General features: G+C 40.9%; 1 protein-coding gene and 1 pseudogene across 1 annotated transcript; both read right to left on the bottom strand.

Annotated features, from left to right (window-relative positions):
• Positions 1–4,006: 4,006 nt before the first annotated feature.
• Positions 4,007–4,920, bottom strand: LOC149156815 (uncharacterized). The gene has a single exon (XM_089444877.1). It carries the CDS (start codon positions 4,901–4,903, stop codon positions 4,007–4,009), a length of 897 nt encoding a protein of 298 aa, XP_089301003.1. The 5' UTR covers positions 4,904–4,920.
• Positions 4,921–5,037: 117 nt separating this feature from the next.
• On the bottom strand, positions 5,038–6,194 carry LOC149156814 (WD repeat-containing protein ATCSA-1 pseudogene; annotated as a pseudogene).
• Positions 6,195–16,767: the final 10,573 nt, after the last annotated feature.

Genomic DNA, 16,767 nt, shown 5'->3' with positions numbered 1-16,767 from the left:
AGCAAATCACTTGAATATCAATAACAGGCTTTGAAAACTACTGAGCAAGTGCAAAAATTAATCACAAAGTCGACTGGACGATCAAAGACCACAAGACTCCTATGGAAGGCTCGATGCACAAAGCCACTAGATGCCCTAGGGCTGAAATGTGAGATCGATGGAAAGAGGCAAACACCCGAAGGACGGAGGTCTAAAACCAGTCAAACAAGGATCAAACACACTCCAGTAATTGAAAAAGACGTGGCAAGATACCAATCCAAGCTCAGAGGGCTCGAAAACAAGCAAACTGGAAAAGTTGACAGGCCTGGCGTGACTGTCAGGTCGCAACTTGCGCTTTTATGGGATTGGCGCGGGTTGTATTTGAGCAACTTGTGCCAATTGGCGCGACTGTCAAGCTAAAAGCGCGCTAATCAAGTTTGCTAAATAAAAAACAAAAGCAAGCAATCCAGGGCTTGAAAACAGTATCCAGGCAGACCAGGAAGCAAGAGACAGCAAGAAATCCAACCCAGAAAGCTATCTAAGCAATCAAAACAAGAGAAACCAAAGAGACAAGACAAACTCTAAGTTGTTTAGTTCGTAAACCAAACCAGAGATTGACTGAAGTGGTGTTGATCTACTTCACTAATGCAAAGAAATAGCGTTTCGAAGGCTATCTGGCCGTACTTCAGGCTCCGTCTAAAGTTTACAAATCAAACAACAAGTTAACTCCCCAGCGGAGTTGCCAAATTGTTGTGGAGGTAAATCCTCTCTACGAACAGAGACGATCCCTACTAGCCCAGACCAGGTCTAACAACAATCAAACAATGCTATCACGCAAGTTCCTAATTGCAAATAAAAAGTGGATAGTGAGAAACTACTTGGATTCCACCGCTAATGTTCGTAGAAGAGACGTCGCTCTCGTTCCTTTGCCTTGGCCGGTCACGATCCCCACGATCTCCGTGATTGGACACCTGCACATGCAAATAACAACACGAATACAAGCATAAAATCTGATAGATGCAATTATATATCAGTCAGAAAAGATATAATTCAACATCAATCACAGGACAATGAGAGTGGAACCATAATGATAGTCATCTATTATTGATAAATAACAAAGAAGAATACAACCATAGTTCTGACGTCAAATCCTCCTTTGGCTGGGTAGTCAGCTACACAAGTCTTGCAAAGCTTGTTGGGATGGGAAACAAGCCTCTCTCTCTTTGGGTGACAATAATCTCCTCACTTAGATTTGGCCTTATGGGTGCAAAGAAGGTTCTTGCAGCTTCAAACTCTTGAACTCCTAGAACTCTCTATCACTATGCTAGAACTGGAACTAGCTTGCTCAAGGCATATAGACAAGCTTTTATAGATATTGAGGAAAGAGATAGGATCAACCACATTATTCATGGGATTGGCTTTATCACTTAGAAACTTCCATGAAAGGTGGCAAACCACTTCCCTTCTATGGAGATTCGTAGCCAAACCATCCTAGCTCAACATAGATTCAGTTGGTGAATGGGTTAAGGAGAACCTTCGGAAGCTTGTTGGTTAAAAACTTTACTCAATTCGGTTGGCGCGAGTGCGACTCTGAAACAGAGCGCCAACAGCGCGCCCTCTTTAGAGGATTTCCCCCATTGGCGCGGGCAGTACACTGTGGACCCGCGCTAATGCAAAAAGAGCTATCTTCATGGGTATTCTGCAGGAGATGTCTTCAGGACATATGAAGCTCATACTTAGAGGAATATGATGCAAGTGGTTTTAGGTCATGTCACTTCTCACAGCTCCCCGAATGAGTCCTCCATTGTGCGGGAGAGGGGTAACAGGGACGGTGACAAATTACTGTGTAACACTTCTCTTTGGGCCTTTCTAAAACTTGGGGTCTGTCAGCACAAGCCGACCCACTGGCAAATTATTTCCTAAACAAGATTCATTTTGGCAAGCTTATTGACATTAACCTGATAAAATCCAAACTGACTTTGTTGGACACATACTGTCATTGATGTCAATATGGCAATATTCAAGAGGAGGAGACAGAGCATATCGGAGCCGAGAGGATCAAAAGGAGCCAGAGGAACCAAATCGGAGGAGCCACATATATCAGAGCAAGAGGAGCCATATCGGAGGAGTGCCAGCGCAAGAGGAGCCATATATGCCTTTATTAATACTATCAGGCGTTGTTCGGGCAATGAAAACCCACATATGCATGTATTAACAATTATCGGGAGTGTTAAGTCCTATCGGGTCCGACACACAATATCGCATCGGGATTTCGAAGCGAAGGTAATTACAGTGTTAAGTGACCCTGTGTGACCTGCAATCGCCGATAGCGATATCGCATCGGATGACAGCCAAGGGCAAGCGCCGATTGCGATAGAGGTATGGACCCGACGGAGTTATTAAAACAATTTAAAATAATATCGCGTCTGGGTATCGGGGAATTGGCTATGTTATGTGCAAATCTGCCGATTGCGATTGTAAGAGCGGAGTTATTAAAACAATTTAAAATAATATCGCGTCCGGGTATCGGGGAATTGGTTATGTTATGTGCAAATCTGTCGATTGCGATTGTAAGAGCAGACCCGATGCTATATTGTGATTTGGCTTAATGTCTTATTGCGTCCATCAGCCATCGGCCATTGGTGACTGCCAATATGTTGTGAGCGTCGATTGCGATTTAAGCTGCCAACCCGATACAATTTAGATGAGGGTGTAATATTGCTTGAAGTCTGCCCCTTAGTCTTTTGGACTGTTTTTATCATATTCTCTGTGTAATTAAATATTTGGCTTGCGCGGTGTGTTTTAGGCCGAAAGGCTTATGATAACTGTTCTGATAGTTCAGGAGGCTAATTCATGACGATAGTGATTACGATTGGGACGTGGCTGTCCGTTAAATGAAGCGGTCCCTGTGTATGCCTACTGTTAGCGCTTGAAATTTCACCTCAGGCTGAGAAAGGTAAACCTCAAGGCATCATCAAACCATTCAGCCCCGTAGCTAGCCCTACGGGGCAGGAGAAGGCTCTCTCCGGTCAATCTCGGTAGATCTTCAATGGGATGAGATGACCAACAAGGTAACACTGATATTAGGCTAGTAAGCTGATTAGAAAGGTTGATTTGGGGTTTTTTAATAAAATGACGGGGTTTTTCATTAAATGACGGGGTTTTTCTGGGCTGCATGGGCAAAATCACAGCTTGAACAGAGAGTAGAATGAACAACACAGACTATCGACTGAGGCAAGGTAGGCAAGAAATTTAGCATCAAATCTAGATTTAAATGGGATGGCAAGACTGGTGAGGAGCTAAGGAGGGCAAACAATAACTTTGAATCCTCCTTAAACAGAAGAAAACATTGAATTGAACAAACTTAAAAGCAGAGCATGGCAGGCATGAATTCTTACTTTAACACTTCATTTTTTCAATTAGAAATGATCCTGAAGTGAAATGGAACATAACAGATTACATATGAAACACAAAGAACACTTATGCTAAATTAACATACCACATGAATCTCAGAAGTCAGAGCTGTGTAATTTCATTAAATTCTCTGCCTAAAACTGTACATGGTAAGCTCTGTTCTCCACCAGCTCTCAGCGCTCAGAACTCTCCCCCCCTTTCTTACAAATGAAATTTTTCTTTTAATATATGAAATAAACACAACTGGGGGAAAACAAATCGACCCCAAGACCAGGAATTTGTTTTTATCATTATTAATAAATAAACTAACAGAAAACAATCAGCTCTTCTGAAAATAAAAATGCGCTCCTTCTTCTACTCGAACTGTTGAAAACTGATGAAGCGGTGGCATTACAGGTGTCAATCCCATTGCTGAAGACAAATATAGGCAATCGAATCTTGTGAATGCCGCTTTACAGAAGAGGTCCCAATATTTGATGCCGCCACATGTGCTCTTTAAATGAATCGAATATCCACATAATCTAATGCGCGCATATCACAATTTGATTTCTGTATCTGTTGGAGTCATCTTCGGTGATTTCATGCATATCAGCGAAATCGCAATTCGAGTCAGTTAGCCTTTCCATATTGAATGGGAACACGCAGGGAATCGGGCCCAGCTATCACGTCCTCCCAAATTCGTATCAAGCTGCAACAAAACTTGCCAGAACTCATTCCATACAACAAAGTCAGTACTGCAAAGATTTTCTAGTTTATCACGAGGCATAGCAATATTCATATCCCTGAGCAACTGCTGCAGAGCATCTGAACTGATAAAACCCCCTCCACCACTCTGATCATGAGCATCAAAAGCCTTCCTAATTCTTGCCTCTCGATATTCCAACTCATTTTCATTTTGCACACTGCTGTCAAAAGCAAACAACACTGTGTAATGAGACTCACTTCCCACTACCCAAATTGGCCACTTTGGTCGTTTAAGATATTGGCCAACCTTGCAAAAGTTGAGTGATTCTAGAAGAGAAAGAAATCCTACTTCCACTGTTGAAGGTATCCCCTTCAGAAACATGCCCTCACCCAAATCCATACGGCCATCAAATACATTGGAAACTGCTTGTCCACAAAGTAGTAAATTTACAATCTCCTGTGATGCATGTCCAAAAGGAGCAGTCACTAATGAGGGACCGGGATCATCCCGATCAGCTTGGACTGAATCCAATCCTCTTGAAAGCAGTGCCGAAAAGAGGAATAGCAATGCTCCCATGCGGCTCTGGAAAATGGGAAGCATTTCCTGAAGCCGAATCAAAAGAGCAGTTGGAGACGTTAAAATATATATTCTGAGTACTTTCTGCAGTTCCCAAGCAGAATTTATCGAAACGCCTTCCAAAGCTTTTGCAATCATCTCATTGTGCTGCCCAGCATCACCACATTCTCCAATCTGAGGGTAATTAACATTCAAAGTAGCAATAACAGCTCTGTGATTTTTTCCAGCTAACAATAATATTTCTGCCATTGCCAATACCAATGCTCTGAAATTTATCTGAAACCATATGACGAAGTCGTTGATAGTAAACTGGATCAATGAATATTTCACAAGTAAGCTCTGTACCAAGGGTGCCACTGTGATGAGCTAGATATAAATGTGATCCTCAACAGATCCATCAATGTTGTTGATTGTCACAAAATCATAACCAAGCTATCTTAGTTGATGCTAAGGAGAAAAATTTACAATAAGATTATTTACTCAAAAAAAAACGGTACAAGAATAATTCAATAATCTCACATTTACAATTTCAATCTTAGACGCGTTGAATAAATGCATTAGCTTAGTCACTCCAGTTGTCTTCATCTAACAAGGACGCTGGTCCTTTTAAATGCTTTTCATCCTCCTCAAGAGATACCACGGTTGGTGGAGACCATATTAGTATTTGACGATCATTACCCCCGCTATACAACTCCTGATCCTGAGGATTGAATGAACAGCAATTTATAAAGTCATAGTGTCCATGAAATGTTGAGCAAAGGCGACCACTCCACACATCATATGCCTGAATAGCTGTCAAACATGGAACAAAGACTAATGATGAATTAGGTGTGACAGCTAGTTGGGTGGCTTTGTTTGTCCTTATGCGTGTAGACTCATAGTTTACCAGTGTATTGCAACCAGATTCAACATCCCACAACCTTAATCTTGAATCTGTACCAGGATGTTGTCTTTGTGTTCCAGAGCCTCTTGCCACTCCTTTGCCTAACAGCATGGAAGACTTTGTTCCATTCCCAATGGACCCCTTTTTCTGTGGTGGCCTAACTTTGGTGGAACTCAAATTACCGGAAGCCAGAGATTTAGCTTTTGTAGCAGTGCCTTCGGGTATAGGTGGACGCCTCCCAATTTGAGACTGAAACTGGTCCAGTACTCGAAAACATCCAGCTTGTCTGATGTCCCAAAGGCGTATGGCACCATCACATCCACCAGTCACTACCACCCATTCATTTGAAGCAGACCACTGTAAAGCCCAAACTCCTTAAGGGTATATGAGGCTATGAATATTTGATCAAGATCTGGACCTGCAACATCAATTTTCCAGCATCAATTTTCCAGAAGAATTCTCTTTCCCGCGCGATCCCTCTCTAACTTCATCCAACACACTTGGAGATTTTTGGTTGCTCATTCAAGGCAGCCTCTGCTACATGAAAAACTGGATTTTGATTTACTTTAGATTCGTCATCTTTGTTTGAAGTAGACTGATCTTGGAAAGATTCAAAGCTTGTCGTGTACGAGTAATGGATGAAGGAGCGGAAGGCATTGTTGATTTGATTATTAAATTGCCAGACTTTGATTGCTGATGATGTTTTGAATTGTGTTTGTGCTTTTGCAGAGATAGGAGCTGAGGAAGTTGCTCCCTTTTGAAGAGCTGGAGATCAATTACATAATCTAAAACAACACATTAATGATTTCTTCTTCCAAACAGGGTTTTGAAGAAGAATCAATCTCTGACATGAGACGGAGTCTAACACCTGCTATCATGAGAAAACAAGAGTGTTGTTACAGTTTTCTGAATATGTGTCCTCTGCGTATGACTCGGTTCTCGCCATTGATTCAACGTGTCCTGTGAGCATGAATAGACAGAGGAAACCGAAGAGCCTACGGAGTAAGGAAGCTGAAGAGCCTGTGAAGAAAGGAAGTCAAAGAGCCAATGAGAAAGAAGAAATGAAGGGACAGAGGCATGGAGTATATGAAAAAAAAAGCAGCAGAAAATAGTGAGAGTAGTTGTTGTTGTTTGGGGACGGGATAACCTGAGCATGAGATAGTGGAAGCAGCAGAAGAAAAAGGGGGCAGCAGAAGCAGTGGAAGCTGAAAAGAGCGCAGCAGCACACCAGTGTATACCAAAGAGGTTGGAGCCTCAAAATTGAACAGGATTGAAGTCCTTGGGAGTTGGTGCTCCTAAGTCCAAGATTGGTGTCTTGGCAAAATAGAGTTGGTGCTCAGGAGGTTGGAACCTCACCAAAGTCCAAGTTGGAGCTTGGCAACCAATTGTGACAATCTATTTGTTGTATTTATTTTTACTGCACAGTTATATTAATAAAAGCATTTATTCCTGCTATTCATTTTGTGTTTCTGAACATATATGTTTTAACTAGTAAAACAATAGTGAGAAAAAGAAATACTGATTCACCCCCCTCTCAGTATTTCCAACAATTGGTATCAGAGCCAGGTTCTTCATTCTAGCCTAACAGCTTGAAGAAGGATCAGCAACATGATGAGAAATCATGAAGCATTAGGAAAACCTCCTCTATTCGATGGCACTAACTTTGGGTTTTGGAAGAAAAGAATGACTTACTATTTAATGTCCCTTGGACCTGAAGTCTGGCATTTTTGTCAAACTGAATACCAAGCGACTTCCACTCTTCCAACAGACCAAGACGAGAGGAAAGCCTACATTGCAAATGCAAAAGCCATGAACTCTATCACTAGTGGAATCACTGATTCCGAGTTTACAAAAATCATGCATTGTAACTTTGCCAGAGAAATGTGGGAGAAGCTAGTCGGCTTGTACGATGGAGACTCAAAAGTCAAAAAGGCAAAGCTTCAAACTCACAGAAGACAATTTGAAAGTTTGAAGATGGAAGAGGAAGAAGACATTGCAGCATACCTCCTCCGAGTAGCTGAAGTGGTAAATTCCCTGAAAGGATTGGACGAAAAAGTTGAAGAAAGTACTATTGTACAAAAGGTATTAAGGTCTCTTCCAGACAGATTTGACTCCAAAATAAGTGCTATAGAAAAATCAAAGGATCTTGACACCCTCAAAATGGATGAACTCCATGGAATTCTCACTGCCTATGAAATGAGGAAAGGTGGACCTAGCTCCAAAGATGCAGCATTCAAGGCCTCAAAGTCAAAGAAAGGGAAAGAAAGGAATGACTATAGTGATGAGTCAGATGTGGACTCTGAATTGGCTCAATATGTATGAAAGCTGAAGAGAGGATCTAAGCTTAAAGGCAAGTATCCTCTTATCTGTTTTAAATGTGGTAAAATAGGTCATTATGCAGTAAAATGTCCTCATAAACATGACAGTGATGATGAAAGAAATTCTAAAAGAATGACATACAAAAAGAAAGGGTTCAATAAGAAAAACCTTCTCTCCAAGCAAGGTGAGTCTGATGAGGATGAGTTTATGGTCATCAAAAAGAAATCAGATGAGGAAAGCGATCATGATGAAAGCCAAGAAGCATTATTCATGGCACTCACAGATGATGATGACTCGGGGCCAGGAGGAAATGTGGATGAACTGTTAATAAATGCCATTGAAGAGAACGAGAAACTACAGAACAAAATTATCTCTCTCAAAGTGGAAAACGAGGAAACAAGAAGGAGAGAAGATCTCTTGGAAACAAAGCTTAAGGAAAAAGAAGAGACTTGTGAAGAACGTGAGGCTGAAGTAGTATCTCTGAGAAAGGAGTTGGAGCAAATTAAAAAGGGTTGTAAAAGCTCTCAAATACTTGATACTATTATGAAAAATCAAAAACCTCAACATGATAAGTCTGGAATAGGTTTCAAGGGAGAATCCTCAAGCACTAAGAATAGTGTGAAAAGCTATGCTGATGCACTTTCCTGCAACCCAAAAGATGAAGAAGTATCTTATCAAAAGTGCATCCCAGATTCCAAGAATAAAGAAAGAGTTACTCCAAAGAAGAATGTGGAGTCGAATCATGGACACTACAGCAAATACAAACCTGTACTCCACCAAGGGCCCATCAAAAATCCAAAGGACGAGGGAGGAGTAATTCTTAGAAAGGAAAGTGAATTAAACCGTGGTTGCTTCAAAACCATATTTCTTTGACATTGTTTTCATTTTAAAAACTTCGGTCACCAAGCTAGACACTGTATGGCTCGCAGAAGTGAAAAGACAACGCAAAAGGACCGAGTAATCAACTCATATGCTCCCAAAAGACAGGGACAAATCAAAACCTTCAATTCATTCGATCCCTTGACTAAATTTGATCTGACTTGCTCTTTTTGCTACAATAATGGACACTACGAACAAAACTGCCCACTCAAAGGAAGAAAGATGAGTAGCAAGATCTCTGCAATGGACAAATGAGGTCTAGCTCTATTTGCGCAAAATAATGGAAACCAGTGGTTTGTGGATAGTGGGTGCTCCAGACACATGACAGGAGACAGAAGAAAATTTATCTCACTGAGCAAAAAGGAAGGGAATGTGTCCTTTGGAAGTGGAACTGGCAAAATTGCAGGAAGAGGAACAATTACTCTGATCAATGGAAAAGGAAAAGCTCAAGATGCTCTGCTGGTTGACGGACTCAAACACAACCTTCTGAGTGTCAGCCAAATTTGTGATCAAGGACATAAGGTTGTTTTCAGCACCAAAGACTGTGAAATAAGGAACTCTGCCTCAGGGAAACTTGTGGCAAAAGGAGTGAGAACACCAGAAAATATTTACGTTCTGAACAAGATTCAGGAAAACAAATGCTACTTGAGTCAGGCAGATGAGAGTTGGTTGTGGCACAAGAGACTTGGACATACCAGCTTCGAAAATCTGGTCAATATCAGCAAGATCAAAGCTATACAAGACATCCCAAGGTTGTCCAAACCAAATCAAGCAGTGTGTGGTCCATGTCAACATGGAAAACATACTAGAACCAGCCACAAGACAAAGGAACATTATACATCAAAGCCCTTGGAGATCATACATGATGATGTGTGTGGGCCAACTAGAAATCAAGCACTCCAAGGAGAAAGGTACTTTGTATTATTTGTTGATGATTATACTAGAATGATGTGGATATATTTCATAAAATATAAATCTGAAACTTTTGAGTGTTTTAAGAATCTAAAAGCCCTTGTAGAAAATGAAAAAGATTCAAAAATTAAGTGTCTCAGAACAGACAGAGGAGGAGAATTCACATCAAACAAGTTCAGAGAGTTCTGCAATATTCATGGAATTAAAAGGGAATACTCAGTTCCCAGAACACCTCAGCAAAATGGGGTAGTTGAAAGACGAAACTGAACTGTCCAAGTAATGGCAAGAACCATATTGTTAGCAGCAAACCTACAACCTAAATTCTGGAGGGAAGCAGTAGGGATAGCTGTCTATACATTGAATCGGACTCAATTAAGACCAAATTGTGACAAAACTCCTTATGAGCTATGGAAAGGGAGACGTGCTTCGGTGAAGTATTTCAAAATATTTGGAAGCAAGTGCTTCATAAAAATAAATGATGGTTCACCTGGAAAATTTGATTCTCGGGTTGATGAGGGGATATTTCTTGGATACTCTCCACAGAGCAAGGCTTACAAGTGCTACAATTTTTGACTGAAGAAAATAGTGGAAAGCATCGATGTAAAGGTTGATGAAGATCTTCCAGAAAAGGAAATTGAAGAACAGGAAGATGACTTTCTCATTGAAGAAGAAGAACCTAAAGAAGAAGAGATAGATGATGAAGAAGAAGAAGAGGAAAGAGAACCACCTCATACCCCTTCAAAGATGAAGTATGTAGAAAGATACCATCCAGAAGAACAGATCATTGGCGATAGAGATGAAGGTGTGCAGACCAGAAGAAGGATAACAACCTCACCCAAGAGAAAAGTCGTTGCCCTCCTATCTATGATAGAACCAGAAACATTCACAGAAGCAAGTAAGGATCCTCATTGGGTAAAAGCAATGGAAGAAGAAATGTCCCAAATTGAGAAGAACAAGACATGGGAGCTGGTATCTCGTCCAAAGGACAAAAACATAATAGAAACCAAATGGGTGTTCAAAAATAAAATGAATGAGGAAGGACAGGTTATCAAAAACAAGGCAAGACTTGTCTGCAAAGGCTATTCACAAATTGAAGGAGTTGACTTTGAAGAGACATTTGCACTAGTGGCCCGTATGGAAGCTATCAGGATGTTCTTAGCATTTGCTTGCTCGAAAGGATTCAAAATCTATCAAATGGACGCGAAATCAGCATTTATAAATGGGGAACTCAAGGAGGAAGTCTACATGGAGCAGCCAGAAGGTTTTGATCTGACAGCAGGAAAGGACCTAGTCTGTAAGTTGAAAAAGGCTTTGTATTTGTTGAAACAAGCTCCTAGAGCTTGGTATGCAAGACTGGATAACTATCTCCAACAACAAGGCTTCAAAAAGGGAGTGGCTGGAAGCAATCTATACATAAAGACAGATCAAGGTAAGTTACTAGTTGCTCTTGTTTATGTCGATGATCTGATTTTTGCTAGTAATAATGATGAAATGAGCCATGAATTTTCTCAAAGCATGGCAAAAGAATTTGAGATATCAATGATAGGAGAACTGTCCCACTTCCTTGGACTTCAAGTATCTCAAACCAGAGCAGGATTGTGTATATCTCAAGCCAAATATCTAAAAGACATGCTCAAAAAATATGGAATGGAGGACTGTGCACCCATGAGCACTCCCATGACCACAAACTGCAAACTGAGCAAAGATGATGACTCCCCTCTAGTAGATGCAACTCATTACAGGTCAATGATTGGAGCCCTTCTATACTTAACAGCTACACGACCAGACATAATGCAAGCAGTAGGAATGGTGGGAAGATTTCAATCGGCTCCCAAACAATCCCATTTATTAGCTGTAAAAAGAATCCTCAGATATCTGAAGGGAACTTCTGATTTCGGTCTTTGGTACCCAAGGAACTCAACACTGACTGTAACTGCATACACCGATGCTGATTGGGCTGGAAATATAGATGATCAGAAAAGTACTAGTGGAAATGCATTCTTCCTAGGAGACTGTTTGGTATCCTGGCTCAGCAAAAAACAATCATCCATATCATTATCCACAACCGAAGCCGAGTATATTGTTGCAGCAGACTGTTGTACTCAGATACTATGGATGAAGGAAGCGCTAAAAGATGTCGACATATGTACAGATCAACCAATTACCGTTTATTGTGACAACACTAGTGCTATCAGTCTCAGCAAAAATCCAGTGATGCACTCAAGAACCAAACACATACCAATCAAGTATCATTTCCTCCGTGAGCAAGTAGCTGAACAAAACATCGCTCTGGAATATATCAGTACTAAGAGTAGATAGCTAATATTTTCACAAAACCTCTTCCTCAGGAAGCATTCGAACATCTGCGACAAAAGATGGGGGTTATTTCTTTATCATCACTCAAGTTTATTCATAAAGATGCAGCAGGACAGGGGGAGCAGCTTGACAGGGGGAGTTCGTATGCATGCCTTTGCCATTGATGTCAAAGGGGGAGAAGGCAGAAGAATATTGCCATCAATAACAAAGGGGGAGATTGTTGGACACAGATTGTCATTGATGTCAATATGGCAATATTCAAGAGGAGGAGACAGAGCATATCGGAGCCGAGAGGATCAAAAGGAGCCAGAGGAACCAAATCGGAGGAGCCACATATATCAGAGCAAGAGGAGCCATATCGGAGGAGTGCCAGCGCAAGAGGAGCCATATATGCCTTTATTAATACTATCGGGCATTGTTCGGGCAACGAACACCCACATATGCATGTATTAACAATTATCGGGAGTGTTAAGTCCTATCAGGTCCGGCACACAATATCGCATCAGGATTTCGGAGCGAAGGTAATTACAGTGTTAAGTGACCCTGTGCGACTTGCGATCGCCGATAGCGATATCGCATCGGACGACAGCCAAGGGCAAGCGCCGATTGCGATAGAGGTATGGACCCGACGGAGTTATTAAAACAATTTAAAATAATATCGCATCCGGGTATCGGGGAATTGGCTATGTTATGTGCAAATCTGCCGACTGTGATTGTAAGAGCGGACCCGACGCTATATTGTGATTTGGCTTAATGTCTTATCGCGTCCATCGGCCATCGACCATTGGTGACTGCCGATATGTTGCGAGCGCCGATTGCGATTTAAGCTGCGGACCCGATACAATTTAGATGAGGGTGTAATATTGCTTGAAGTCCGCCCCTTAGTCTTTTGGACTGTTTTTATCATATTCTCTGTGTAATTAAATATTTGGCTTGCGCTGGGTGTTTTAGGTCGAAAGGCTTATGATAACTGTTCCGATAGTTCAGGAGGCTGATTCATGATGATAGTGATTGCGATTGGGACGTGGGTGTCCGTTAAATGAAGCAGTCCCTGTGTATGCCTACTCTCATGAGAAAACAGGAGTGTTGTTACAGTTTTCTGAATATGTGTCCTCTGCGTATGACTCGGTTCTCGCCATTGATTCAACGTGTCCTGTGAGCATGAATAGACAGAGGAAATCGAAGAGCCTACGAAGTAAGGAAGCTAAAGAGCCTGTGAAGAAAGGAAGTCAAAGAGCCAATGAGAAAGAATAAATGAAGGGACAGAGGCATGGAGTATATGAAAAAAAAAAGCAGCAGAAAATAGTGAGAGTAGTTGTTGTTGTTCGGGGACGAGATAACCTGAGCATGAGATAGTGGAAGCAGCAGAAGAAAAAGGGGGCAACAGAAGCAGTGGAAGCTGAAAAGAGCGCAGCAGCACACCAGTGTATACCAAAGAGGTTGGAGCCTCAGAATTGAACAGGATTGAAGTCCTTGCTCCTAAGTCCAAGATTGGTGTCTTGGCAAAATAGAGTTGGTGCTCAGGAGGTTGGAACCTCACCAAAGTCCAAGTTGGAACTTAGCGAGCAATTGTGACAATCTATTTGTTGTATTTATTTTTACTGCACAGTTATATTAATAAAAGCATTTATTCCTGCTGTTCATTTTGTGTTTCTGAACATATATGTTTTAACTAGTAAAACAATAGTGAGAAAAAGAAATATTGATTCACCCCCCTCTCAGTATTTCCAACAGACTTGGAGGAACATAATAATAGGGGAGGCACAGGTAGCCAAGACATCGGATCGTTTCCTGCTTAAAGAGGACTTGGTAGATAGACTCCTTATTTTCAGACACTAGGTGGGGGAAGGAAGAGACTTAGATCATTTCCCTATTCTATTGGAAATGAAAAGCCCTAATAAAAAACCAGGTTCTCCTTTCAAATTTAATCTGGCATGGCTCAAGGAAGAATCATATAATACTTTGTTTAAAGACACTTGGAGGCCAATGGCAGGCAACAAGGGAAGGGAAAAATATATACTTTTTATGGAGAATCTTAAGCACATGAAAAAGGCAACCATTGAATGGGTAAAAACAAAGAAGATAATAGAAGCTAATTTTAGCAGGATAGGGGAGGAACTGGCTCATTTAAAGAGCCCGAAAGAGGATGGATGAGTCAACAAAGAAGAGGGAAATGATCAAACTTTTGGAGTCAAAACGAAGGAAAATCCTAAATGATAGGGAAGAGCAATGGAGACTAAAAATAAGAGTTATTTGGTTGGCAGTTGGGGACGAAAATTCAAAATTCTTTTAGAAATATGCAAAAGGAAGGAAAAACAAAAACATTATTTGGGGTCTAAATACGGAGGAAGGAGGTACTACAAAATATTTTGACGAATTATCCTTGGTGGGAAGGAATCATTTCAAAAGCCTCTTCAATGCTCCAATTGAGGTATCAATAGTTGAGGTGATCTGGGTTGCCCAAAACTTCCCCAGGTACGTTGAAGAGGAGGAGAACGACTTGCTCATGGCACCAGTGTCTAGAGGGGAAGTAGAATGGATTTTAAGTTCAATGTAGAAGGACAAGAGCCCAGATCCAGATGGGTGGACAATGGAGTTCTTCAAGCATTTCTTTGACCATAGGGGAAGAAATTACAGGGGTGGTATAGGAATCTTGGGACAAAGGATCAATATATGAAACTTTCAACTCCACCTTCTTGGCCTTACTCCCTAAAACGGAGGACTCCTCGTCGTTTGAGGAATTCAGACCTATATATCTGTGTAATTGAAAATATAAAATTATAGCAAAAGTTATCGTAGTCTATTTGAAGCCCATTCTATCAAGGAACAATTACGAGGAATAATTTGGGTTCTTGGATTGCAGACAGATACATGAAGCTGTAGGGGTTGCTCAAGAGACCCTGCATAGTATTAAAAGGAGTCAGAAAAAAAGAGTGATTGTAAAAATCGATCTATCCAAAGCATATGATAGAATCATTTGGCTTTACATTAGAATTCTTATGACTCATTTGGGTTTTAACATTGGCTTTACAAATTGGGTAATGGGTTGTATTTCAAATATCAGTTTTGTCGTTCTGATCAATGGGGTTGCTACTTCCTTTTTCCACAACTAAAGAGGTCTTAATATGGATTCCCTTTATTCCCTCTCCTATTTCTCCTAGCTACAGAGGGACTTAGTCAAATTATTTTAGAAGCAAGGAGAAGAGGAGACATAAAAGGCATCGAAGTGGAAATAAATTTACATATATCACATTTATTGTTTGTTGATGATATCCTCCTTTTCAGTGATGGAAGTAGGAGTGATATTAGGCAGATTAAATCAATTCTTGATTTGTTTCTAATAACTACTGGAATGTGTATTAATGCTCAAAAATCCTCTTTGATTATGGAAGGGTTCTCGAGGCCTGAAACTAGGAGGATAACAGAGGAGCTCCCCTTCGAAATAAAGAGGATGAAGGACAACTTTAAATATCTGGGTTTTCATCTTAAGCTAGATACCTATAGGATTCAGGACTAGTTTTGGATGGTGGCCAAAATTGAAAATCGGGTAAAACACTGGAGTTATAAATGGTTGTTGAGAGTGGGAAGGTTGGTACTGATTAAGTTAGTGCTTATGGCCATTCTTGTTTACTAGACTGCATTAACATGGGTACCCAAAGGAATACTCTCTTAGATTAGGAAATTATGCAGCAGATTTCTGTGGGTCGGATCAAAGGAGGATTCAGTCTTGCCATGGGTGGCCTGGGAGAATGTAGCTAGACCAAACGAGTGGGGGGGATGGGGTTTAAAAGACCTTACAACATTTGCATCCTTGCTAGCAGCAAAATTGGGATGGAGACTTCTTTCAATGGAAAACCTTTGGACAACAATCATCAAAAGAAAACTTATCGACCTGATTCCATTGGATGAATGGTTGAGGAGCCTGGATAAGAGGTATCCACAAGCCTTAGTTGTGTGGAAGGAAACTTTGGAATCAATCAAGATCATCGAATAAGAGTTAGCTTGGAATGCTGGGAATGGAGAGAAAATCAGACTTGGTTTGGATCCTTGGGTAGGATGTAACGAGGGATATGCTTTATCCAGAGAGGTCTTAACTCACATAAATTCGAGAGGATGCTTCTACCTAAACCAGATTGAGAAGGAAGGCCAGTCGACAATATGGCATCAAGCATGGAAATCAATGGAGGATATGCAAATGGAGCCCTGATGGATCGAGGAATGGCAAAATTTCAGTAGGGAATTGCAGAGAACAAATGTTCTTCTTAGGGATCGACTAGACATGCTGAGATGGGTAACATGCGCTATCTAGAAAATACTCTCCAAAGCATGGATATAGTCACCTAATGACAAGAAGGGGATGGGGTGCACCGGAGTGGTGGTACAAACCTCTATGGAAATTAAAAAGCCCTGCAAAATCAAGACTATTCTTCTGGTGTATTTTAAGGAACAAAGTACCAACTTGGGAGAACCTCTAGAAAAGGAACAAGATGGAATCTGGATGGTGCACGCTTCACAAAAAAAAGGAGGAATTAGTTCAACACATGTTTCTATTTTTCCCTTTCAGTAAGCGCATATGGGATGAAACTTTGAGGTTAGTAGGAAAAAACTAGGAATGGTCTCAAGAAAATATCGGGGAAGCATGGCAAAGATGGTGGGATGAATCCCAGGAGGAAAATATCAAAAACCTTCCATTAATAATCTCTTGGGGTATCTCATTGGTATCTTCAAGGACCTAGCTTCTTCACATGCTCCCATTGATATAGAATGTGCTTCAATCTATGGTCTTATCCCTCTACCAAACTTT

The sequence above is a fragment of the Pinus tabuliformis genome, chromosome 9 (assembly GCF_031772625.1).
Source record: "Pinus tabuliformis cultivar Carrire ecotype Pingquan chromosome 9, CPIR1, whole genome shotgun sequence".
Lineage (NCBI taxonomy): Eukaryota > Viridiplantae > Streptophyta > Pinopsida > Pinales > Pinaceae > Pinus > Pinus tabuliformis.
The sequence above is the reverse complement of the archived record's forward strand: the minus strand, read 5'-3'. Positions and strand labels throughout refer to the sequence as shown.